Source organism: Bidens hawaiensis, unplaced genomic scaffold, assembly GCF_021521415.1.
Source record: "Bidens hawaiensis isolate Kalapana, Puna unplaced genomic scaffold, B.hawaiensis_p1.1 tig00008945_1, whole genome shotgun sequence".
NCBI lineage: Eukaryota > Viridiplantae > Streptophyta > Magnoliopsida > Asterales > Asteraceae > Bidens > Bidens hawaiensis.
Genome location: NW_027491649.1, coordinates 67,599 through 93,678, shown reverse-complemented (window position 1 = coordinate 93,678; position 26,080 = coordinate 67,599). Strand labels below are relative to the sequence as shown.

Genomic DNA, 26,080 nt, shown 5'->3' with positions numbered 1-26,080 from the left:
TTAAAAGGATTAAAAGAGTAAATAAAGTAAAAAATGGTAGCTTTAGCGTCATAGCATGTATCGCATGGTCATATAATAATACGAAATATTTAGAATTGAAACTAACAAATCAAATTTTATTATATGAAACTAATGGTTTATATTTTCATCAAAATCAGAGTTTAAAACATATCACATGACGAAATACCAAAGATGTAAAACTATTTAAAGGGTAAGACCTTAATCTTTTACCTAATACCCTATCCGGACCCTTTACCCTTTTAGGAAAAACATGGACTCGAGACCCTACCCTCTAACCAATAAAAGGGTCGGGTATAAATAAGGGTTTCGAGGGTCCAACCCTTTACCCTTTAAGCCAGTAATCACATCTCTTTTTTCTGCATTTACTAGTTGCACATCTCATAAATGACTTTAATATATGAATCCTAGAATAATTATACTTTCATTTAATAATATAGTAACGTCTAACTTCAAAAATTTATCAATTACTTGAACTGATGCAAACAATATTCACATTTACAAATTACTTGTAGAGAACAATTCAATGATTTCCATATATATGTTTTCATTCAGTAGCATGGCCATTTATTTTTATTTTTCTTAGTAGTTGGAAAATTTCTAATGAATCATATATGATATACAAGCCTCTCATAAATTTTAGATTAATCGTGAATCTGATGTATATCTAATAAACAGGTCAAGGGTTTAAAAAGGGTTGGACCCTTGAAACCCTATTACCTTTTAAGGTAAAATTTAAATACCCTTTACCCGACCCATATTATTTATTCGGGTCTAATTAAGGGTTTTAAGAGTCGGGTAATCAGGTTTCAAGGGTCCGACCTTTATCTTTCTCACCCCTACAAAGATGCATTTGAATTTGATTGCATAGAGAAATGTGTTGCAGAATATACATTTGGACAATTGAATGTATGCTAAAAACTAACATTGGCAATATATCAATTTTGTTAGTATATGAATGATCATTTACTTAAAGAAAGCTCGGGTAAGTAATTTTAGAAATTTGAGATTGATCATATACAATACAAGCATTTTGATATAAATAAATACTTTGTAACAATATAATTATTTATGTAGCACCCAGAATTAAACTATATGAATGTTTTTTTTATTAAAAAATCTTAATTAAGAAAAACTAATTATAATAGTTAATGGACGTTAGTTTTAGGTGAGAGTTTTTATTAAATCAAACAGTAAATGTATCTTGATATATTAAATTTAGCCAATAGGAAAAAATAATAGTTGACATTCTTTTAGAAAAAAAAGAAATTCTTATTTTGGGCTCACAAAAAGAAGGTGAGAAAGCTATAAATGCAACGCAGGACTTTATACTTGTATTGTTTATGTTTACTTTCACCTTCTTTCTTTCTTTCTTTCTTTCTTTCAAGGACAACTAGTTATTTATTTTCTTCTTCAATCCGTGAGCCATATTCAATCGTACCATACATACATACATTCAATCAAGTTTCTGCTTCAAAATGGATGTTTACGCATACCCATCTTCTTCTTCTTCATCTCGAAATATTGTTGTAAAAGTCAAAGATTTCTTCAGCTCTGCAATTTCCGCCATTATCGGCAACGTTTTCTCTGCTATTTTCACCTTCTTCTTCGCACTTGGTAAGCATTCAAATTGGGTTTTTCCGTATTCGGATTTTGATGTGTTTTTGATTGTTGGGTTGTTAAATTATAGTTAGAAATTGGAGGTTTTATGTAGAAACTAGGGGTGCTTGTAGCGTGATTGCGTCGATCCAAGTCTTTTCGAGCCTCAAATAAAAATAAAGCTCGTTCAGTTATTGACCCCGGACTTTTTATGCGGAACTCATTAAGGCGAGCCTTGTGTGGTTTTTCTCAAAATATATAAAAATAATTAAAAACGTATATTTACTAATTTATTAATGTATAATACACGAGTCTAGTTCGAGCTCTTATAAGTCAAAATGATCCGAGCTAGGGATTGGCTCGTTTACACTAGAATTGAAGTTAATCTTTGTTTGTTTATCGATTTGCAGTGGGTACTTTATTAGGAGCTCTGACGGGGGCTTTGATTGGTCAAGAAACAGAGAGCGGGTTTGTTCGGGGTGCTGCAGTTGGCGCCATTTCTGGTGCGGTTTTCTCGATTGAAGTTTTTGAATCTTCGCTTGTTTTGTGGCAATCTGATGAATCTGGGATCGGATGTCTTCTCTATTTGGTGAGCAATACTATGCTTACAAAAATAATTCAAAATGTTCATAGAAAAATTAAAGATAAATGTCAAGTTATGCTTCAAAAGTTTATGTTTTTAGTATAATCCCCTTTTCATAAGTTGCAATAGATTTAGGAAAATCGGAGTTCAAATCGTCTAGATCGCGTATAAATCTACAAATCATTTAAACAAAAAAGAAATAGAGGTTTATTGTTGCTTTATGAGATCTTATTTCAATTAGGATTTAAAGACATACCAACGCCTTCTTGCAACTAAAGTTTTCAAGAGTTGCGCGGTCAATATGAAGAGAAGAGTGATAACCTACGAGTTTTTGTGATCGGGTGATCGATCTTTAGAACATTATTCTTATATTGAACTTTTAGTTAATGTTTTCATAACGCGTTAACTTATGTAAGTAATGTTACTTTTATAACAGATTGATGTTATTGTAAGTTTGTTAAGTGGAAGGCTTGTTCGTGAACGGATTGGTCCGGCTATGTTGAGCGCGGTACAAAATCAGGTAAAGTTTGTTAAGTTCATCAAGCCAAATTTGTTTAATGTTCAAAAGTTTAAAATAATATCTTGGTCTTTTGTTTAGATGGGAGCGGTTGAAACAACCTTTGAAGAGGTTCAGAACATATTTGACATTGGTGGTTCCAAAGGTTTACCTGAATATTCGGTTGAAAAGATACCGAAAATCACTGTCACGAGTGACGATAACTTGGATGATTCGGGTGACAGAGTCTCGTGCTCTGTATGTCTTCAGGTAATAAATTATCTGATTCGAATGATTAAATATCTTATAATTGCTTTCAAAACACATTTTTTATACTTACTTTTTTTTGTCAGGATTTTCAACTTGGAGAAACGGTAAGAAGTTTGCCACAATGTCATCACATGTTTCACTTACCCTGCATCGATACGTGGTTGGTGAAACATGGATCTTGCCCCTTATGCAGGCGCGACCTCTAAAGATCTTATTTTCCTTGTAAATCTCGAAACAAAACATTTTTCACCATCTGACATATAGATCTTTCTTTATTCATACCATCGATGTACTACGATAGTATATGTAGCCAGGTTATACAATGTATGTATCTCGATACATTTGAGTCGATTACTTACATGAAAAACTTTAACATGTGCACTTTAGAACTTTGAAATTTGTCATGGTTTATGTACCATTTATTTGAATGTATGTGCTCATCTTGGTTGGCTTTAGACATTGGTGGGTTGCTTCATTTAGGAAATTGATGTAGCTAAATGTTCAACTTTTATTGCATGAGGTACAAGGGATCATAGCATTCTTGAATTATGCCCCCTTGTTTGAATAGATTCTGTGACCAAGATTCATTAATGGAAAGAGTTGGTGGCTGTTAGGTGCTCATTAATGGAAGGCCTATCTACTTCCTACTCTATTTGAATTATGAAATATCCATCTACTTTATCCTTTTTATTTGGTTTTCATGTTTGGGTCTTGGAATTAAAAATTATGGTTAGAGAATGAAATAAGTGAAAACCTAGAAGGATTTCTTCAAAGTTTGTTCGAGTAAAGTAATTTAACATTTTTTCTGTGTAATAAAGAAATCAAACCAAAGAAATTAGAATTTGCGACTTCATCGTTGGTGCCACCACCACACTACTCTTGCAATGTCACCGCAATTACCATCATCCTGTCACAGTGTCACAACCTCACGGCCACCCCTAATATACTGCCCAGCTTCATCATCGCCACCCATATTGTCGACATATCATCACATTTCAAATTCTTTAACAGGTTTCAAGGCTCGTTTAAATTATTTTTTTTTATCAAACACATAAAGTTCATTCCTTTAAACAACATCCATTGCTAATCCATCCCAGCTTTTTTGACATTTGAATTCCAACTTTTTAACATCTCCAGGGTTTTTTAAAGTATTATGTGAACCGAAGCAAATTACATGTGACTTACCCATCGTGAAAACCAAGAAGATTCCGGGGAGTTTGTTACGGAGGGTGGTACCATTTTGTTCTTATTGTACATATCTAATACATGCTTATTTAATTTAAAAAATAATAATCTCATTCAACTATTTATCTCATATTCTCATTCACTAGTAATCATATAAGAATCTAATTCTAATTCTCATTCACTAGTAACTAGTTATTCTTGTGCTGAGACTTGATAATTCTCAAACACCTACACTTAATTCTATTGCCATGTATTATTGCTTCATAGAAGTCATCACAGCAGCCCAATGAAAGCCCTGGCCCGTGGTCCCTTATTGATCTAGACAATTAGACACGGTTGGGATTTGGCAACCATAGGCCCCAAAACCAATGGTCCAATGTCGTTAGCAAAAACTTTTGGTGATAATTTTCTATAAAATCTTTCATATAAGAAAGTTGAAAAATAATGTAATTTTTCTATAAAATCTTTTCATATATGAAAGTTGAAAAATAATGTAATTTCATATATAGTGAGACCCGTACCAATAAATTTGCAGGACCCTACCAATACTTTGTTAATCAATAATAATGGGGTAGAATGCAGTTTGGAGCATGAAAGTGGCTTTCATAATGGGAAAAATACATACGTAAATGGTAAACAACAATTGTGGAATCAATCTTTGTTTGGCTAAGTTTTCAACTCCAATAAGCCTTTGGGATGCAAACATATATGGTATTCTAAATGCAACAAAAACAACCCCAAAACAATATGCAAGTAACCATAAAGATTAAAACTTTTAGCTTTGTAAACCCCTCAAAATGAGTACAAATAACCAAGGGAAGTAACTTCAAATCTACTATCATCAATTGTAAATTAATATAAAATCTTACTAGAGGCATAGAATAACCATCACATACTTGAAACCAAGTACTTCAATTATATAGAATAAGGATAAACATGACCAAGTGTTGATAAATATAACCAAGTAATGATAACAAAACATGAATAACTATCATAATATTCAAATTATAGAGAGAATAATTTATATATATACAATATCGGGAGAACTTATGCAGCCTGAGTTGTACACCAGGCCTCAAGAGTTGTTTGTGCTTCTTAGTTTGCACATTGAGAATTTTAAGTTGTACTACACTTCTGCTGGTTACACGTAACCGTGTTTATCAACGTGTACACCCACCAATATGGGTTTGCTGCCAGCCTGCCACCACCACACATTCATCTCATCTTCATCTTCATCTTCATCTTCATCTTCTCTCTCTCCCGAATGATCGACGTTACTGCAGCCTCCAACGATCATTACCTACTGCTGCCGGGTTCGATTCCAGAACCCTGGGTGGCGGTGGTGTGGTCTCGTAGTGGTCTGGTGGGGGTTATGGTTTCCGATCATCTGCTATGCTTGCCGTCGATTGACCACTGTTAACAATCAAAACCGCTATGCTCAGTGGGTTCGTTCACCGGAGCACACCACCACCCCATCTCCCTTCTTTGTCATCGGTATTTGGTTAAACATTAGCTAGATTTTGCTTATTAGATTCACTTGATTTTGTGTGTTTATTTTGGTTGGATTATGCTTATTAGAGTTTCAATTGGTTTCTGAAATCGCCACCAAACACCAGTACACCGGTTAAAGACGACGTATTTTTCCATGGGGACATGCATCGTTGCGTCAAGAGAACCTGTAGGAGGAGTTGCACTATTTGGAGTTATAATTAAACTTCTGGTGAGTGATTTAACACCTAGGGTTTTGGTAATGTGGTTTAATTTTTATTTTTACATGTTATCCGAATTGTTTTGCTGTTACTAAAAATCCTATCTCAGTTGTGGTGCCTACCAATCATTTGTCATCTCGGTTTTGATTTAAAAATCCTAGGTGACGGAAACTTATGGGAACAATTCAACTAATGTTATTATTTTGGGTTATTTTTTATAGCATGAATTGATTAAACACTGTAATTGGTTAAAATGGGTCAATTTTTGAACCCGTCAGTTTTTTAAAGTTGTGATCCTTTGCGTAGCTTTATAGGCGATGATGTTGTCGGAGCCTCTTTGGTCCCTGTTTTTGTTAGCTTGATACAGTTAAAACACTATCGATCATTGGTTGAACGGGTCGATTTTGGGAACCCGTGGTTATTTAAAGTTGTGATGGCTGTTTTCTGAGCTTTATAGCGATGATGTAGTCTGAGCCTCTTTGGTTTACAGTGTTGACAACCTGAATCCATTAAACATCATAATTGGGTTAAACGGGCTAATGTGTAAAAGCGTCAATTATTCAAAGTTGCGATGCTTTCCTGAAATTTATTGATAGCTTGAACAACAAAAAAATGCTAATTGTTATATATATATATATAATGGTTTAAAGACCAAATTGGTTTAACGGGTCAATGTGTGAGCCCATATCGCTTTCGTGAGCTTTATAGGCAATGATGTTGGCTGAGCCTCTTTGATGACTTGAATTTGTCAAAGAACGTAAGTGGGTTAAACGGTTGAGTGCGTGACTTGGTTCCGTCACTTCTCTTTCTCTCTCTTAACTTCATCTCTTTAACTTTTCGTTTCACTTTTCATCGCAGTGTTTCGTCATCCGTTTTTGTTCACGCTGTTATCGCCAGTAATGAAATATTGCAGTCAAGGTAATGTTTCTTATGTGGTATGTATTTAATTTATTACTGTTGTTCCGAATTAGTTTATCAATGTTTTTAATTTTACATGTTGTGTTAGGTCATGGTGGAATTAATTTGCTCATTTTGTTAATAGCTGCTGTAACGTATTTAAATGAATCTGTGTTAACCTTGCCTAACAGTACTTTGTGGGGATTTTCAAATTATTTTGGTTAGTATGATTTAGTCTTCGTTAGGTCATATATATTCTTCAAATTAGCAACTCAATTTACTTGATATTTGCTTTCTCAATTCTTGGTATTTGAAATATGTTAGCTTTCATTAGTCATTACACAATTTCCAAATCACATGTGTGTTAGCATGTTAAAACAACACCATCTGGTTGTTAAAAATACACTACAAAAGAAACATGTATAGTTGTATACTATGAACAACACAATTTGATAAGTGAAGTTAAAGCCATAAATTACAATAGTAGGTATGTTAATTGCCAAAACTCAAAAGCTGTTCAATTTGGTTGACTTTTAATTAGTCAGAGGGGCTTTATTTGCTAATTCTTTTCTATTGCAAAATGTTTTCCTGAGTCTTTTATGTAGGTGACTCAACTGGCTTGATGGCTGACTGAGGAATCATACAAAGACAACACTTTAATTATGTAGCTCTTGAGGGACAGCCTGATTATGTGGACTCCTTACATACTAGAGGACAAAAGTAAGTCATGTATTAACCTTTTAACCCTTTTTTACCCCCAAGTTTTTGTATTTAATTTGTTTTTTCTGTTTCTCTTGATGCAATTATGATTTTATGCTTTATAATTCGCTTTGTTAACAGGATTATCTGGAACTTTGAAGTGGATTGTGGTGTTGGGAGTTTCACTTTGCTTTGTGTATGTTAATTTGTTTACATGTAGGACGTAACTAGGTTTGTGTTAGTATTTTGGCAGATGTTTGATATATGTATCATCTATTTCTTAAAACCGTTATACATTCAAATCGACCCCTCGCTAAACTAGTCCCACCCCCAGCCCCGGCTTCAAATATGTAGCATATAATAGAAACTATAATATGGACTAGGCCTAAGATGTTTGCGCCTGAACATACCGTTGGCAGCCCGGCTATACGGTAACGCGGCGGGTAAGCCAACTAACTACTAATAAATGTAATTAAAAATTGAAGATAAATGATAAATTAAAAAGTAATAATTATGAAAGATAATAAACTAAGCTAACAGAAGCATATGTCATTTCCACTTTGATAGAGCGGTAATGTGTTATGAGTGTGAATAAGGGAAGGTCAAAAGTTTAATACCCAGTACCACATTTAGCTGTAAAAAAAAAAAAACCTAACAAAAACATATGTGGAAAAAATATATATCTTGACCCCTAACCACGCCACTAAGTGCATAGGATTGTTTACGTAGGGACCCAAGGAGTTCATAAAAACACAGAATTAATGCGTAATTTACAAACTTGGGCATATTTTCGTGTTTATTTGTTGATTGTTTCATCACGTAATGATTTTCCATACACAAGTATTAACAAGCATAAAGTTCAAATTAACTGTTTCATCGACCACTCAAAACAAATGTTGTTTCGTTAAAATAACCACCAAGTTTCCAATGCCCTTTAATATCATTCCGGACATTGACAGAAGAGATCCAGTGGATGGAATCTGGCCACCTGGGTGTCGTTGAATCCTTCGACCGGGTCATTGTGATTAGATTTTGTTTGGACATGTAATACGAATCCTTGAATCAAAGAAGGCATGCACGTATATCAATATTAATTGACAAGTGACAACTCATGGACACCATATGAATGAGTCAAAACCATTTTGACCCTCTATCGATCATTGATTATTTGGACGTCAAGGTTATCGTCAAAAGTCTATTCAAATAATTATATAATAAACTTATATATAAGTGTTTGAAACTTTCTTTTAATTAAGGTTTTACGGGACAGGTTTCATGATAATAACTTGCCAATACTTTAAACTTTCACCGACAAGAATAGCATAGAATGTGATCAACTTACAAAAATAGTTTATTTTTTATTTATTTAATTATTTTCTTTTTGAGTTTTGTTTGATCCACCGTCGATTTTCGACACATTTTAATATGTTGATGATTGTTTTGATAAAAGTATGTTTCCTAGAATGATTCTCAAACATCTTCATATTGGATAATATCCACGTATGCAGTTATGTTTTCTGTTTGTTTTTGCTTAAAATAAGCGAGTCATGTGGACTCCAACGTCTAGTCTTTAGTTTGTTCCAGTCTTCCTTTATTTTCTGTTAGTTCCTATTTTCTAGTTGTTAGTTGGTTATGAACGTTGTAATCTTTTGGCTATTTCAAGCCTGTTAAGTTTATTGAAGATGTATGCACTAAAACACTTTGTGTTCTATTTACTCACTTGACACTTCACTTCATAGAGAAGGCAACAAACGAAGTGATTCTAAATACATTGTTCACGATATTATTTTAGTTTGTTTTATTAGTTATATAATTTAATATTATTCCTATATCTTACCTTTTTTTTAATCTATCTTAAATGTTAGCTGTGTATATCTAGCTTAAATTGAATTTATTTATTTATTTATTTTGAGTTGAAAGTTAAGACGGAGGAAATAACATTGATTGAAAAAAGTATGACAGATATTATTATAACAAATAATAGATGCTAAAGATGGTTAATGTTTTGTTTCTTTGTGCCGTCCTAAGGATGAGAAAAGACATGGTCTTTTTCAAATGTATTAATTAAATTCATGGCAAACTCTTGGAGATAATAGGAAAATGTTACTTGATAGTTTTGTCGGAAATCCAGTTCTATTTATCTCAAACAATCACCGTAACATAGTAAAATAAGAAATTAAAAGATTTCGTTGAAATTGTTCGTTTGGAAATTTCCCGAAAAGCTAATCATAGGTTCCTCTCTCCATCGGAACAATAGGGCCGTTATGCTCATTACTAAACTTGTTGAAGAGATGAAATATAACCAAGGTATATCTTTTTGATCAGAGGTTGAATCGATAATCAGAAGAAGAATTAGGCCAAAAATTAGGATACATTCTGGGAAAATCAAACTTCCATCAAAGAGAAGCAAATAAAAGGCTTTCATAAAAATTCTCGTAGAATCGAGAATGAAGTTTTCATTCTTCTTTAAAATGAAAAAGGTTTCAAATTTTTATTTCGTTTTAGAACTCATATAGGTCGATTTGCCTACGATAAGCATTGCATACAAATGCTTTGACAAATTTTATAATTTTTTTACTTAAAAACTAATCTATATTTATATTATATATAATACACTAAAAAGGGTAATTATGACACCCATTTTTAAATAATTTACAACACTTAAAGCATGGAGTACATGTGTTAGTAAGGGTAAACATGTCTTTTAAACACATTCCATTCAACTTACAAATTTGGTCCCTCATCTTTAACCATATTATGTTTTTAATTTAACTTGTAAACTAACTTCTCACCCATGTTTTTTTTAAACGACTATAGCTTTTTCATACGTTAATATTTTTATAAACAAATTACACAATAAAAACGAGCATTTTATTCTCTTTAATTTGGATATGATATTGTTGTAACTTTTTTTTTCATTTTAAATAAATTAATATGTTACGTAGGGGTGTTTAGTGTCGGTTTTAATGGTTTTTAAGTTAAACTTGTGAGTTCAACCGTTATACTGATTTTTTGTCGTCCAAAACCAAACTCAACCATTGAAAGTTGAAACCGAAGCGTTACTAACGGCCTGGTTCCAGTTTGGTTTCACAGTTAAAACTTTAATAATAAATTTAGTTTAAAATAATTAATAATTTAAATGTACTATCAGTTTTAATTAAAAAGCAACATAATATGATACTTGAATATGATACTTGAGATGATTATGAATAAAAAATGATAGTTTTAGCCACATAAATGGTAAATATTAATAGAAGATCTAGGACGTGAAATAATAACAATAAAGATTACAAAATGAATCATATTGCAATTAAGTTAATTTACAGTCTTTTCTGGTTTCATATGGCCGGTTGCCGATATAAACCGCGAACCAAGCGTTCACTACATTTTGAAAATTTTGAAACCGACCAACAAACCGAAAGTAAAAAAGAAAAAGAAAAAAGAAGTCAAACCAATGACCGATTTAAACGATTTCAAGGTTTTAACCGAACCATACACACTTATATTTGTCCGTGATTAACAGGTTCAAACACCCGATACATCACGCGGGCACCCGTCTAGTAACTAAGTTATATAAAGTAATTGATAAACAATAAGTAACTTTTCCATCAACTTTATCAAACCTAAAAAAGCTTGCAAATATTTAAACAAAACCCATATCACAATACGACAACATGCAAACAAACATGAAACAGTTTATACAGCCGGCTTGAGTAAATAAAGAAAGCCACAATACTATCAATACCTCATTTCTTGGACATCAATTTGCTTCCATGAACACACACCCTGAGTGAAAAAGATGAACACATAAGCAATTATGGGAATGTAGATCTTGATTTTTATAAAACAACACCAACTTCATGTCACAAATGGCGGATACGCAACCAGTATCTTCATCACCAAAGCCCGGACCTTCGTTTCCAAATGAAAACCTTCGAAGTTCCATCTTGGTGAACAAGTATTTATGGATAACTCTTATTGTTTGCAGCTTCATGCTCTTGGTTGCCATCGTGTTGTGTTTATGTAATAAGAAGAAGGTTTTAGCGCGATTCAAGTGGCACATGGAGACCAAGAACGGTTAGATTATCTTAGTTAATTAGATTTTGTAACTAAATAATTGATATTATTATGTGTTTAATGTTGATATGATTTTGTGGTATTATATAAGTAGATAAGATTGATGCTCATGAGTTGAAGTTGAGGAAATTTCAAGTCGAAGAGCTTGAAATGGCTACGAATAACTTTGCTGAAGAGTATTTGGTAGGATCCGGTGCATTTGGAAACGTTTATAAAGGAACATTTGAAGGGGATGTAACCTTAGCCATCAAGAAGGCGCGTGACGATTCTTATACAAGTACACACATCATCATCATCATCATCATCATCGTACTCAGTATATCCCACCAATAGCAATGCTATGGTAGGGTCTGAGGAGGGTAAGATGTATACAAGTACACACGAATACCGAAATGGTAAACCCTATCGCTACCATAAAAAGACAATTTCTACGGCTAAACCCACGCTAATGGTCTTTAGCGAGGGATTATACGTTAGTTTTTTTTTATTGTAAGAATAGAATTCGTCACTAATCACTTTTGTGACAATATTTGTGGCCTCTAGTCATGCTTTGAGTTTCGTTAGTTAACGTTTTATTTTTCAAATGATACAGAGGTGAAGTTAATCTCCAAGGCGAAGCACCCGAACCTTGTTGGTCTAGTCGGCTACTGTGAAGAAACAGGTTCGTAAAATCTAAAACCACCATGTCCTGTGTCACAGGTTACGGTTTACCCGTTATCAAATTATTGGTGGGGTCCAGTTGGTTTTCGTGTAACATGTTTACTATAGAACAAAGGGCTTTCAACAACAAGCAAACCAAGGAATCACCCGTTATCAAATTATTGGTGGGGTCCAGTTGGTTTTCGTGTAACATGTTTACTATAGAACAAAGGGCTTTCAACAACAAGCAAACCAAGGAATCAATGATGAAATGTTACCAACACATTACCTAAAACTTTTCCGTCTATATATCTAATAACTTACAATTTTAATTTTATCCGTCTTTAGATAGTTTCGATATATCATTTCTCTATGATCTCCCGGTTACTCAGTAACTTTTTCTACTAATTGTTGTCACGGTTATTTAAAAACATTAACATTGATCCAAACTTCGTATTATTTTGGATCCGAATATAGGAAGGAAAGGAGTGCAAATATTGGTTTATGAATACGTCTCCAATGGCTCGTTGCTTGAACATATTGTAGGTATGTTTTATTTTAAAAAGAAAACATTTAAAGCTATTTATCAAATTGTATTACTATTTATAAGTGATAACTAGCCCTAATCGAAAAACCGTTAAAAGGCAGGGACAGAAAGCCCTTGACATGGAGACAAAGAGTTAACATAGCCATCCAAGCTGCTAAAGGTAAGCATGTTTCAATATATGCAACGAGCCCAAACCGCACCAGACCACACCAAACCAAACAACTGTTGAATATTCGACGTGTTAAGCATACTTAAACCCAATGAGCCAAAAATATCATGTTCTTTTTTTTTTCGGGTTTGTAGGCATAGCTCATTTGCACGAAGGAATTAAACTGAGCATAATCCACCGAGACATAAAGCCGAGTAATATTCTCATTGGAGATGGGTTCGAGGCCAAAGTTTCAGATTTCGGGCTAGTTAGATCTGGCCCGGTTGGGGAAAACTCGTATGTTAGTAGCCAGATCAAAGGGACGCCAGGTTACCTTGACCCTGCTTATTGTACAAGTTTCCATTTGAGTCCGTTTAGTGATGTTTATAGCTTTGGAGTTATTCTCTTGCAACTCATTGCGGCTCGACCTGCTGTTGACTCGAATAGGAGTCGTTCCAATTATCACATTATCGATTGGGTAAGAAAGATTTGGGTTCGGTTGGTGTTTGCATTTTAAAAAATGAAATCTTACATAGAAGAAATTTCATAAGTTTCATATACACCCCAAAACTATTTAATTGCCAAAAACACCTTGGCAAGTTGACCAAATCGTCAAAAAGGCCGAAAAACTTTCCACTATCTGGTTCGCCCGGTTACTACAATCGAGCCGTAGTGATGAATAGTTTAGTCTAACATGCTGGTTTTTACCAGTTTGGGGGTTTAGTGGTTCTGTAACTTATGTTTAGACGGTTTGTCAGAACAATTTTTTTCCCTTTTTTTCTTTATCATTATTCATTAGCCTAAACCTATAACATTTTGAAATAATAAAATGGTTCGTGATTGTTATACATATACATTTCTACGAGTTCCAAAAAAAGAAATAAAATATATATAACAAAATAAAGGCTAAAAGACATGGTAGGTTTATCTGTCTAGTTCCATGTATCAAACCGAACTGTGAACTGAATTGCTTTGATCTCAAAACAGCCAAGCCGGCAGGCTAGCTTCAATCTGAATGGTCTAACCGATTTCAACGGTTTATAAAACACTATGGCCTTGAACCTGCTTCTATAGTTAGACTGGTTTTAATTTGGCTTTTATGTTCCTAGATGTCAAAATACAAAAAAGTCAAATGATTTACATTGTAGCTAATGAATAAGTTATGGGTATTTAAGCTTTAAATTATAAACATATTTTTTTCTCTAGGCAAGGCCACATCTCGAGCGAGGCAACGTTGAAGAAATACTAGATGCAAATCTGCTCCTAGAGCCATGTAACATGGATATCATGCTAAAAATGGGACTATTGGGCCTAAGGTGTGTAGTCAAAGAGCCCAAACAAAGGCCCACCATGACAATACACCACGAGTTAGAAACAGCTCTCTGGTCAGTCGATAGAAACGTTCATCGCCAAGTGCGGTCACGGTCATCAACGGTATCCATCAGTGGCAGGTCAACGGAACTATGACCCGGACATGTGTTGGATCAAGATAGTTCTGTAAGTCTAGATGGAATTGGACTTCAAAGATTTCGTGTAGACATGGATAGTATGTCTTTTCAAAGCGTGAGTATGAGATGTTTGGAGTCCGATAGTATTGTTTTTCATGTTGACGATGAAGGTAGAGCCGATGATGAAGAGTTGAGCTTTCGTATGGATGATCAGTTAAGTATTTGTCGTGATTGATATATGAGATTGTAAAAAATGTTTTATAAGTTTATATAAGTTGTGTTATTAGTTTGTTGTTACTATCAGAATGGGTAAACAATAGAGAAGGGTGAATACGCTCATTGAATGAGAAGTCTAGTATTTGAGACAAGTCTATAGTATTAAGCGTATTTCCAACCAATTCATATCATTCTTTTTAAAATGCATATAGTTTTGTTACTTCTTTCTTTTCTTATTTTCTTTCCAAGTAAATCAATATTGCAAAAGCAATCTAAATTTAAATCTTTAAATAAAAACAACCTAAAAAGTTGACTAGCTATATTTATTTATTTGATGAGTAATCTAAGATCAAAAACAAAATGAAATGATTGTTTATGATATGAGAATGCATCATATGATGCTAGGAAAACCGATGGCGGTTTCTGTTTTCCCTTTCGCCGGTTTATAAATTAGAACTTGGATATCTTACTAAAGTGCTACCTGAACATGGATCGAAAAGGATAAACTCATAAACACCTTTAATTATTACTTGAACCAGGGTAAGCTGCCGTGGTTAGACTTCAAGCCATGCCCGAGCCAGCGTTGTCCTGGCCTAGTTCCGCTTGTAAACAACCCTATTTAAAACATTTATCATTACACTAGTTAATTTTGTTCATGCATATAGTTTTATTTAAATAAAAAAAAACCTATCTTCACTTGATGTACAAGGTCTCTTAACTTTACAGATCGGCCTTTAGCAATTCTCAATGTATAAAATCAATTAACTTAAATGAAATTTAAATAGGCGGGTCAAATTAGTTATGTAGTAGGTCAAAATAGGAGCTTTGCATGCATCAAAATGAGTATGTGTTTCTGTCGTGACTAAACAAATTGCGTTATTCAAAAGTAAATAAAAAATTGAATTTCAAAATAAAATATTTTTAGATGTATTCTTAGCTCATACTCTATCATATCCATACATAACATTAAAAATCACAATGTTTTTTAATACCTTTATTATTATTATTATTTCTTTAATACTTTTATTATTATTATTATTATTATTATTTCTTTAATACTTTTATTATTATTATTATTATTATTATTATCCTTCACTTATAACAATTTAAAAAAATATTAAAAATTCATAAGATGTAAAATGTAAACAGTAGAAACCAAATTTAACTTTTGGTTATAACATTTTCTCTCCAAATAAACAAACGGCTTAAATATCTGAAACTGAAAGGGGGTTTAATTAGAAGGTTAAAATATGATGATAGGATAGGGATAGAAAGACCGAAAGAGTTTGAAACCCCCAAATTTCTAAATATCCCGCCCATTCAAATCCAAATCCAAATCATCCGGTGTTTGTTTGTTTTCATCTTCCAAACTCTCTTGCGGATTTCAGGTGGTTGATTTGGTCATTTCATTTCAGTTGAGTTGAGTTGAGTTGAGTTCCGATACAGGTGCAGTCTAGGGTTTCTATATCCTCCTCTTACTCACTCGATTATTATTATAGTTTCTGATGGTAGGATTAATTGCCGTCAATTACATGTTCAGATGACAGATCAAATAGAGGCGCTCTATTCCAAGCTCTATGATAAGTACACTAAGCTCAAGGTTATTTACTTATGACTTATTACTCTTCGTTACAAGTAACTAACTGTGGAATTGCTGATTGGAATGTCTGACTCACTACTTCTGGCTTGATTACTGTGCAGTCAAAAAAGGCTTCTGAAATTGACAAGTTAAGTTTGGATCAAGAACAAAAGTTTAAGAGCTATGTCTCTGGTATGTATGCATGCCTTCTAATCCACACCTTTATTTTGATGTCTAATGTGGTTTAGGGTTCTAATTTACCTTTAACATTGCCAATTTTTACTATTTATCATGATTTATTAAGTTGAATAGTTATTAAAGCAGCCTTTTATTGAGCTCAGAGCCAATCAGCCATAGCGGTTTTCAACCTGTGAATAATTTTACTGATTTTTAAAGTCAAGGTTTAGCTTTGCAATTGGGGATACTTATGATTATTTGATTGCTTATAGGGCTGTAAACGAACCGAGTGTTTAATAAATGAACGAGCATGAACAAAGAATTTCATTCAATTAACTAAATGAACAACATGAATAGAGGCTGTGTTCGATAATTTCTCTGTTTACGTTCATTTATGTTTATTAAATGTTCTTTTTTTTAATGATTTTTTTAATCTTATCATATAGTTGTAACTTGTAAGATTTATTAACTATAAAACAAATAAATATATGAGTATTTTGTGATTAATTTAGGAGTAAAGTTAACATATGAATATAAATGTTAAAAAAACAACACAGACCTGGCAGCTGAAGCGAAGCGTTGTGTTCATTTGTGTTTGTGAACCGCTCACAAACAAGTTCATTTCAAATTTCTTTAATGAACTAACACGAATGAGAAATTCCATTTGGTTAGGGGTTCGTGAACCTTTCGCTTGCCCGATAAAAGCTTAACGAACAAACATGAACAAGACTTTTTTCGGTTAAGTTCGTTTACAGCCCTAGTTGCTTAGTCTATCTTTAACAAACCTCAATGTAGAGAAACACATTGAATATGACCGATACAAATGGAAAATAATGCAAGTTATTTAACAAATAGAATAGTTCAGTTTGGTTCACCTTCATATCTTGTCACCCTACAGGGTACATTATGTTGGAACATACAGTTTTGAATATGGCCGATACAAACAGAAACTAATGCAAGTTATTAACAAAAGTTTTATGATAAATTAATAATCCTTACCTGCACTTCCACAGCAGTTGAAGTTTGCATAGCATCTAATATTAGCTGGACATTATCCGTCAAATAGGAAACATGTAATAATGCAAAACATCATGCCATTAGATGTATAATAACACAACGATATCACAATCATAGTGGAAAATGTTATTTGAGATGCTGGCATTTAGCCCTCAGTATTAACTAAAGGAAAAGAAAAGCATGCAAGAATAAAACACTGAGACAAATTATTTAAAGAAAAAGCACAAACAATAATAAACCTAACCTGCGAATGATAATGTTAGCAAAAAAGTTTAGCTGCAAGGTCATATCTTTGTATAAGAAAATCAGTTACATATGGACTATGCATTTGACTTTGATGAGAAGAACAGTTTTGATGTGGTTGGTTGAGTTAATCATGTAGCTTGCATTAGCACATAGACAAATTATAGGCACATATTCATCAATTGCTAATGATTGGATTTCAAAAAATGGAGGCGGTTTTACAGGCGCGCAGACATATTCAAAGTTGATTTTACTTCCAAAAGTAAATCATTAGATTGTTTACACACTCATTTGTAATCATTAGTTTAAAGAAATTTGAATTACCGTAGTTGGTTACGATAAAATGTCACGTGGACCATTTAAGTGTACAACATAATTTAAAACCAAGTTATATTTTAGTCTATTAGTTAGTTAACTAATTAATTAATTCATCAGTTGTGGGTAAGGTTGCAATGGGCTAACAGCAATCATTAACATTTTTTGAACACTTTCTATTTGACACGTTTTACCAATTTATGATATCTTTGTGATCTCACTTTGACTTATGATGGATTAATAAAAGTGACCAAATAGTGCTTAATGTGAGTTCTTTGTTTAATCTGATGCAGCTGCAGATGAACTGATTAGCTATTTAACAAGTGAAAAGGATATGTTAAGTGCACAAATAGATGATTTGAGACAGGAAGTTGTTTCAATCAGGCAAGGACTTTACTCATTATACTAACAGTAACACTTAATCTTTTGTCAATAAGTTAACTAATCTCTTCATTCACAGATCTGCAAAGGATGAAGAGCAACAAAAGTATGAAAAGATGTTATTAGAAGAGAATCAGAAAAGTAAGGCTTACTTTAGTGAATGAATTGTCTAAGCCATCTTGATTAGATTAAAATTATTTTAATTACTTTTTGTAGACAAACAACTTTCCGAAGAAATCGAGAGGCTGCGTAGAAAAGAAGTTGATTCCGGTGATAAACAATCGCCACGTTCTCCACTTTCAACCAGCAACTCAGCAAAAAGAAAAAGAATCGTGATACATGAAAATGAACATGAAAATTCTCCACTTTCAACCAGCAACTCAGCAAAGAGAAAACGACTCACGATACATGCAAATGAAAATGAAAATGAAGTTGTTGATACTGATAACATCTTCTCTGGTGTCTTCAATAATGGTGCTACCCAGGTACACCTTGTGTGCCTGTTTCTTTTCATTTTCCTAGTAGAGGTGGCGCTATTAATTAATATGCTTACAAAAGTTCTATTGAAGAATGTCACCTCTGCTTTTAACTGTTTTATTATGCATTGACTGTATTAATGTGAATGTGTAGGCTAAATGCTGTCGTCCAAGGCTTGGTGGAACAGGTATGTTTTGTATGAATAAAAGCAAAAGATGTTTTTATGGGCATACTCGTCATTATATCTGACTAAATTTAATATGTTGTGTAGTAAATGCTGCATCCGATTCTTGCATGTTTCAAGAGCTTGTTGAGCGTCTAGTTGATCTAAAGTTTTCAATTGGGACTCCTAGTGATGATAGCATACAAATAAACGCAGTCCATGAATCAAGTGGTAACTCTCTTGTTTACACATCCTTATATGTTAAATTTTGATCTGGTATGAATATTATTGGTATATATGTCAAATATGAAAAATTATTTATGATGTGATGGGACAGGGTACTCGTTTAGTTTGGGATGGGTGAAGCACAGTGGGCCAGGGGAAGAAGAGGTGTTGATGATGTACCGCGTGTCATCCCTGGGAACGTTTGAGAGAGTGGCACCAGAATGGATGCGGGACGTGATGTTATTTAGTGAGAGCATGTTGAGTATCTTTTTCAAAAGATTATCAGTCTATCTTAAATCTTCATGACTCATCTACCTTTTAGTTTTTCACTTTACCTTTTAGTTTTTGTTTATGAAATATCTAATTCCAACAAAATAGTAAAGAGTTGGGTAAGTGTGTGCATTTTGTCCTAGTTTGTTGGTGTGTAGCAAAACATATGTTTCTCTGATTTGACATATGTTTAGTGTGTAAAACATAGGTTCCATCCCATGCAAAGTTGGCTTAATTTTTTTTCCATGCATTTTCAAGTTTTAACTATTAATTTCACATAAAGAAACTTCAAGTTGTGAATTGATGCTTATCTGAGCCGCATGTTAAGTTGGGTGATTTAGTATGGTTATCAGCTGGCTCGGGTGATGTTGGAAAACCGAATAACCTGAAAACCATTTACCTGCCAAATAACACCTTTGTTGTACACGAGTCAATAGAACCGATTTATCATTTGTCTTTCCAGGTGTATTCAACAGTATACGTACATGAACATAATTTTTTTTTCTAAAATCACGTCATTTTAGGTTTCATAGTTAAATCAATTGATGAATAAGCTTCTGTGGCCAAGCGTGTACATATAAAACATAAAAAGACAGAATATGTAACAGCCAAGGAAAGGCTATTTTGTCTTCGGCAACCTTCACCAAGTATAAATCATTTTTTTTTAAATTAGTCATGATTATATTGTAAAAACTAGTATATACAAACATATAATAAGTCTTATATCTATACCAAATTACCAAGCGTGTAAAAGAGTTGAATTCAACTCTGATAACTCGTTTTGAGTTTTATATATTTATAAGTGTGGTCATTTTCAAAGTAATTTATTTTTCTATTTCCATGAATAGAAGTAATGTTTGTATGTATTTCATTTTTTAAGACCTTATCAATTAGTTATTTGTAGGATTTAACGGGTAATCATTTATAGTTGTGAATTTGTAAAATCATCAAAAACTTAATAAAATATTTATTTAAACAATACTACTAGGGCTGTCATTTTTACCCGAAACCCGAAACCCAACTCGAGAAAACACGTACCCGAACCCGAAATAACCCGACCCGAAAAACCCGAACCCGAGAAAAGACTAACCCAAACCCGAACCGAAGTAATTCGGGTTGGTTCCCGGGTTTGATTTATAAGTTTCGGGTCAACCCGAATAACCCGAACAAACTTTTAGTTTTGAAATTAAATATATATTTATGTATAATATGCTTAGTCTTAGCCATTAAAGTTATCAAAATATAGTCATAATCGATGTCATTACAACTATTATAGATCGATTGTTTGTTGTTAACTTAAGTTTTCCGTTTATTACTAATAGCAACCGTAATCGAACAACTAAATCACACCCGATTGAAAACGATTATGGTTCGAGTTAATTTTACTCTTCTTTTGGATTATTTTATCAAGTTATGTTGATTTATTATTTGATTATTTGCTTAAGAGCAAACAATAATATGTTATTTTAGTTTTAGCATTGTAGCTTTTAAAATTTATTTGTTTTTGTTTTTTTTATAGGATACTCGAAACCCGATTAACCCAACCTGAAAAAACCCGAACCCGAAAACCCGTGAGAGATTCGGGTTGGGTTTCGGGTCAAGATTTAAAACTTTGAAACCCGAAGAACCCGACCCAAAAAACCCGAAACCAAAAAAACGAACCCGAAGAACACCCCTAAATACTACATCTAAATAGGGTCGGCGGTTATGACAAACAAGGCATGAAAAAACAGGTTTTGGGTCAACTAACACGACCCGTTAGGAAAACGTGTCGGGTGTGAGTTAACTAACACAACCTGTTTTTAAATGACTCGGGCTCAGATTGACCTACTAACCCGTTTATGTATTTAAATAAACTTTTATAATTATATTTTTATCTGTGTTTTTTCTGTTTTCCATTTTTATAATTTCCAATACATTTTCAAGATTTTTTTATATATTTGTTACAAGAAGACTCATGTTACTCATTTACTTTACCGACTCTAAAATTATATCAAGTTTGTTTTTAACACTTTTCATAAATGGGTTACACGGATTGTGTTTGGGTCAATCCCAAATTATATGTGTGCAAGTTAGAGTCGAGATCTTTGACACGAATAATAATATGGTTTGAGATCATTTTACATATTTCAACTTTTAATCAATTAGAAACTTAGTGATTACATCAAAACAGAAGGCAGACGTACAACAGCTGTGTCACTATCTCATTTTGAATTGCAAAACTCAATCTTTTAAAAACTACATTGGTTAATCTTGGAGTCATAACATTACTATGCATGACCCGCTGAACTTGGCTAAGTAACTCCACAACTTCAGGTGCGAGGAAACTAAAAGTGTCAAATGGAATAAATGTAACATTCCCAAAATTTAACTTATTAAAGTTGAAGGATCAAAAATATTCTTAGAAATAAGTGATTGAAAAATTTAATTAAGGAAATAAAAAAATGAAGGATATAAAAATATAAATAAGTAAGTTCATCCCATATTAAGAAATGAGAACAAGAATCCATCCCAGATGGAAAGATGAAAAAAAGTGAAAGCATTCCATATGCGTATAAATAAGAAAGATAAAACTCATCACACATGAAAAGTGAGAAATATTTGAAAGCTCTTTATAAAGAGATAAACTTCCATAGTAATTTTTTATGCCTAACATACACCCAGTGGGGGCTCGTGCGAGGACGACGGCGTTGATGATGGGCGCAATGTGACGCTTTGATAGCACACTTTGCACTTCGCATGCTCGCATCGCCATAAAAGTAAATCTCGACATTCAAACAATACCGTTAGAACTCATCCATACCGAAATCCTTCTCATCAAGATGAAAGCGTTCGTAGTTCCAACGTTGATAGCAAATTCAACCGTAAATTCAAGAAACAATTAGTAATCCAAGGCTGTAACTTCAAGGATTTCAAAGCCTATGGACCAAAAGAATTCTATGGCGACAAAGGTGTCATATCAACTTTACGATAGCTTGAATAAATCGAGTCCGTCGTCATCATTAGTCAATGTACAGAGATTCAAAAGATTCAGTACTCATCTCAACTATTTAGAGGCGAAGCTTGGGTTTGTTGTCTCGTCCCGGATTTCATTGGACACAACCTCAACGGGAAAGAATGCGTACATGCCTAGTCGTGCTTGTACGACGAACATATCGCTAGTTGTGAGCTGTTGCCGCTCGCCAAATGAGTCCAAGATAAGACGAAACCAACAAACCTTGATTATAAACAGACCGATTGATACGCTACACGGAGTGTGGGTTGTCTCGGTGACACTAGTCTCTAAATGACCAAATATAATAACAATAATTAATGTTCCTCCTCGTTTCCTTTGTTCCACGTCTTCCACGATACCAACCAAATAAAATAGATTCCTTCATCCATCTCCATCTCCGTCTCCATCTCCAACTTGCCTGTCTCTCCCGACCACCATCTCCACTTCAGTTTCCACTGTAAACCCTAACCCTAGATTCAATTCAATTCAATTCAATTCAATCCAATCCAATTCAATCCTATCCGATCACAATCAATTTCAGCAATTGGCTTCATGCCACGCTGAAACCCCTAACCAATTAAAGGTTCGTGGGCCTCAATTCACTCACACCATGAACCTTGCACCACAATCACCATTCACCTTCACCAACACCATCTTCTCACCACCACCATCATCATCATCCTCCGACGAAGACGATATCATCGAACACACATGGTACGGCAACATCCAGTACCTTCTAAACATCTCCGCCATCGGCACCATCACCTGCCTCTTAATCTTCCTCTTCGTCAAGCTCCGCAGCGACCACCGCCGCATGCCCGGCCCCACCGCCATCTTCTCCAAGCTCCTCGCCGTCTGGCACGCCACCGGACGCGAGATCGCCCGACACTGCGGTGCCGATGCCGCACAGTTCCTCCTCATCGAAGGCGGTAGCTTCTCCCTTATTCTTTTAATTGCTCTTGTTTCCATTGCTGTGTTATTGCCTTTGAATTTATACGCCGGGGACGCAACGATGGCTGATCAGTTCTCGAAAACCACCATTAGTCATATCGGGAAAGGGTCAAGGCTGCTTTGGGTGCATTTTATGTTTGTCGTGTTTGTCGTCGTGTTGGTGCATTATGGGATTAATGAGATTGAAGGCAGGTTGAGGATTACTCGGTTTAGAGATGTGTATGGGAACCCGAGTGATCCGAGCAGTGCGAATTCGTCTGCGATTTTTACGTTAATGATACAAGGGATACCGAAAAGCATAGGGCCGGAACGGGATTCGTTAGTGGAATATATTAATAATAAGTATCCCGGGAAGGTTTATAAAGTTATTACTCCTATGGATTTATGTGCTTTGGATGATTTGGTTAATGATCTGGTTAAGGTTAGGGAAAAGGTCACGAAACTAGTGAATAAAATGGAAGCACGAGCTTCGTTGTATGAGGATACGAATTATGGGATCTTGGTTGATTTTCATGAAGGGATTCAGGGGAAGTTGAAAGCTTTATGGCAAGGGTTGAAGGATTTGTGGAGGCGGATTAAGGATGAGTTAGGGTTTTCGGATGAGGATAAGTTGAGGAAGCTGCAAGAACGCAGAGCGGATTTGGAAATGGAAATGGCGGCTTATAAAGATGGACGAGCGAAGGGTGCTGGAATTGCGTTTGTGGTGTTTAAAGACGTTTACACTGCGAATAAAGCGCTTCAAGATTTCTGTAGCGAGAGGAAGAAACGAATAGGGAAGTTCTTCTCGGTATTGGAGTTGCAGCTTCAAAGAAACCATTGGAGAGTTGAACGTGCACCGTTAGCGACTGATATTTATTGGAACCATGTGGGGTCAAGAACGCTAGCTTTGAGGCTTAGAAGAGGGTTTGTGAACACATGGTTGTTATTACTTCTTCTGTTTTGCAGTTCTCCGCTTGCGGTAATTAGTGCTCTGCAAAGTGCTGGTAGGATAATAAACGCAGAAGCCATGGATCATGCTCAATCGTGGTTTACTTGGTTACAAAGCTCAAGCTGGTTAGCAACTATAATCTTCCAGTTTCTTCCAAATGTTCTTATCTTTGTAAGCATGTATATAATCGTGCCTTCGGTTCTTTCGTATCTTTCAAAGTTTGAACGGCATTTGACCGTTTCTGGTGAGCAAAGGGCTGCACTTTTGAAGATGGTGTGCTTCTTTTTGGTAAACCTAATTCTTTTACGGGCCATGGTTGAATCTTCACTAGAAAGTGCAATCTTGAAAATGGGTAGGTGTTATTTGGATGGTGAAGATTGTAGACGAATCGAACAGTATATGAGTGCCTCTTTCTTGTCAAGATCATGTCTTTCATCAGTGGCGTTTTTAATCACGAGCACGTTTTTAGGTATATCTTTTGATTTATTAGCACCGATACCTTGGATCAAGAAAAAACTTAAAAAGTTCAGAAAAAACGACATGTTGCAACTTGTGCCTGAACGAAATGAGGAGTACGCACTTGAAGAGAATCGAGAAACCGAAGGGCTTGAGAGACCATTAATCTCTACTGAAAACTCTGATATACAAGAACAAGATCTTTCTGAATACCCGATTAGCTGGACCTCACCTGCACCCAAACAAGTGTTTGACTTTGCACAATACTACGCGTTTAATCTGACCATTTTCGCCTTGACTTTAATTTATTCTTCATTTTCTCCACTTATTGTCCCTGTGGGTACTAGCTATTTCGGGTACAGGTACGTGGTTGACAAGTACAACTTTTTATTCGTTTACAGAGTTCGTGGGTTTCCTGCTGGCAATGATGGGAGGTTAATGGATACGGTTTTGTTTATTATGAGGATTTGTGTTGATTTGTTTTTGGTGTCGATGATATTATTCTTTTCGGTTAGAGGGGATTCGATGAAGTTGCAGGCGATATTAACGGTTGTGGTTTTAGTGGTGTATAAGCTTTTGCCTAGTGAGAATGATGGGTTTCAACCGGCATTGTTGCAGAGTATACAAAGTGTTGAGAATGTGGTAGATGGGCCTGTGGATTATGAGGTTTACTCTGAACCAAAGTTTGAATGGGATACATATTATTCATGAACCTTGTTGGTTTCTTCTATCAGTTCTAGAGTTGAGATGTACAGATATATTCGCTTGTGTATCGGAAGCTTGTTTGCTTTTGTGTTCTGTTAGTTCAGTTCAGTAAAGCCTTTTTCTTTATTAATAAACCTATAATTACTTAAATAAGTTGTTTTTCTTATTTGGAATTTTATTTGAGTCTCTGTGTCTGTATTATTATCAAAATGGATGAGCGAGTTTGAATGGTCATCCAAACTGATGGGCTTTCAGTATGATTTTTTTAAAAAAGGCTTACGTAAGAAAGCTGTTTGCGCATTAACCTGGAAACTCCGCCCCTGTGATTTTTCATTCCGGTCCTTGTTAGATCGTTCTGTAATATACCAGTGCTTGCCTCTTTGGAAGGCACATGAGTCCTAACGCTATGTTAACTTCATCTTTTTGAGTGAAGCGAAGAGTTAAATACACAGTTTTACACCCTACCTCGCAACGCGGGGGTGTAAATACTATTTTCTATAATTTAAATCTCTATATTTTAACTATGCTTTCAACAACCAATACAACAAATCAGTTTCTAAATCAATTTGGTTCACAATACACTTCAAATCTAAATGATTTTGACACATACGGGTCTTTTTATCTAAAATATTGTTTTTAGTTTGTCAATTTAGTTTGGAAATTTTTT

The 26,080-nt window shown here is 34.4% G+C and overlaps 2 protein-coding genes and 2 pseudogenes across 3 annotated transcripts; all 4 read left to right on the top strand.

Annotated features, from left to right (window-relative positions):
• Positions 1–1,405: 1,405 nt before the first annotated feature.
• On the top strand, positions 1,406–3,394 carry LOC143530375 (NEP1-interacting protein 1-like). Its single transcript, XM_077025926.1, has 5 exons — positions 1,406–1,635; positions 2,028–2,206; positions 2,637–2,720; positions 2,799–2,966; positions 3,050–3,394. Exons 1-5 carry the CDS (start codon positions 1,497–1,499, stop codon positions 3,170–3,172), a joined length of 693 nt encoding a protein of 230 aa, XP_076882041.1. The 5' UTR covers positions 1,406–1,496; the 3' UTR covers positions 3,173–3,394.
• An 8,587-nt stretch (positions 3,395–11,981) lies between these two features.
• On the top strand, positions 11,982–14,704 carry LOC143530423 (putative serine/threonine-protein kinase PBL1; annotated as a pseudogene). Its single transcript, XR_013134848.1, has 6 exons — positions 11,982–12,009; positions 12,126–12,194; positions 12,650–12,718; positions 12,817–12,879; positions 13,023–13,345; positions 14,074–14,704. The product of XR_013134848.1 is annotated as a putative serine/threonine-protein kinase PBL1 (transcript).
• Positions 14,705–15,942: 1,238 nt separating this feature from the next.
• Positions 15,943–19,621, top strand: LOC143530374 (uncharacterized). Its single transcript, XM_077025925.1, has 9 exons — positions 15,943–15,977; positions 16,072–16,131; positions 16,233–16,302; positions 18,156–18,246; positions 18,323–18,384; positions 18,460–18,728; positions 18,874–18,907; positions 18,992–19,114; positions 19,221–19,621. Exons 2-9 carry the CDS (start codon positions 16,072–16,074, stop codon positions 19,412–19,414), a joined length of 903 nt encoding a protein of 300 aa, XP_076882040.1. The 5' UTR covers positions 15,943–15,977; the 3' UTR covers positions 19,415–19,621.
• Positions 19,622–22,793: 3,172 nt separating this feature from the next.
• LOC143530395 (hyperosmolality-gated Ca2+ permeable channel 4.1 pseudogene) lies at positions 22,794–25,806 on the top strand (annotated as a pseudogene).
• Positions 25,807–26,080: the final 274 nt, after the last annotated feature.

Excerpts from the sequence above, each read along its gene's own strand:
- LOC143530375 (XM_077025926.1), top strand. The coding sequence starts at position 1,497 with ATGGATGTTTACGCATACCCATCTTCTTCTTCTTCATCTCGAAATATT. Across the intron at positions 1,636-2,027 it reads CACCTTCTTCTTCGCACTTG|TGGGTACTTTATTAGGAGCT; the intron begins GTAAGCATTCAA and ends ATCGATTTGCAG. Across the intron at positions 2,967-3,049 it reads CGTGCTCTGTATGTCTTCAG|GATTTTCAACTTGGAGAAAC; the intron begins GTAATAAATTAT and ends TTTTTTTGTCAG.
- LOC143530374 (XM_077025925.1), top strand. The coding sequence starts at position 16,072 with ATGACAGATCAAATAGAGGCGCTCTATTCCAAGCTCTATGATAAGTAC. Across the intron at positions 16,132-16,232 it reads ATAAGTACACTAAGCTCAAG|TCAAAAAAGGCTTCTGAAAT; the intron begins GTTATTTACTTA and ends ATTACTGTGCAG. Across the intron at positions 18,247-18,322 it reads CAGGAAGTTGTTTCAATCAG|ATCTGCAAAGGATGAAGAGC; the intron begins GCAAGGACTTTA and ends CTTCATTCACAG.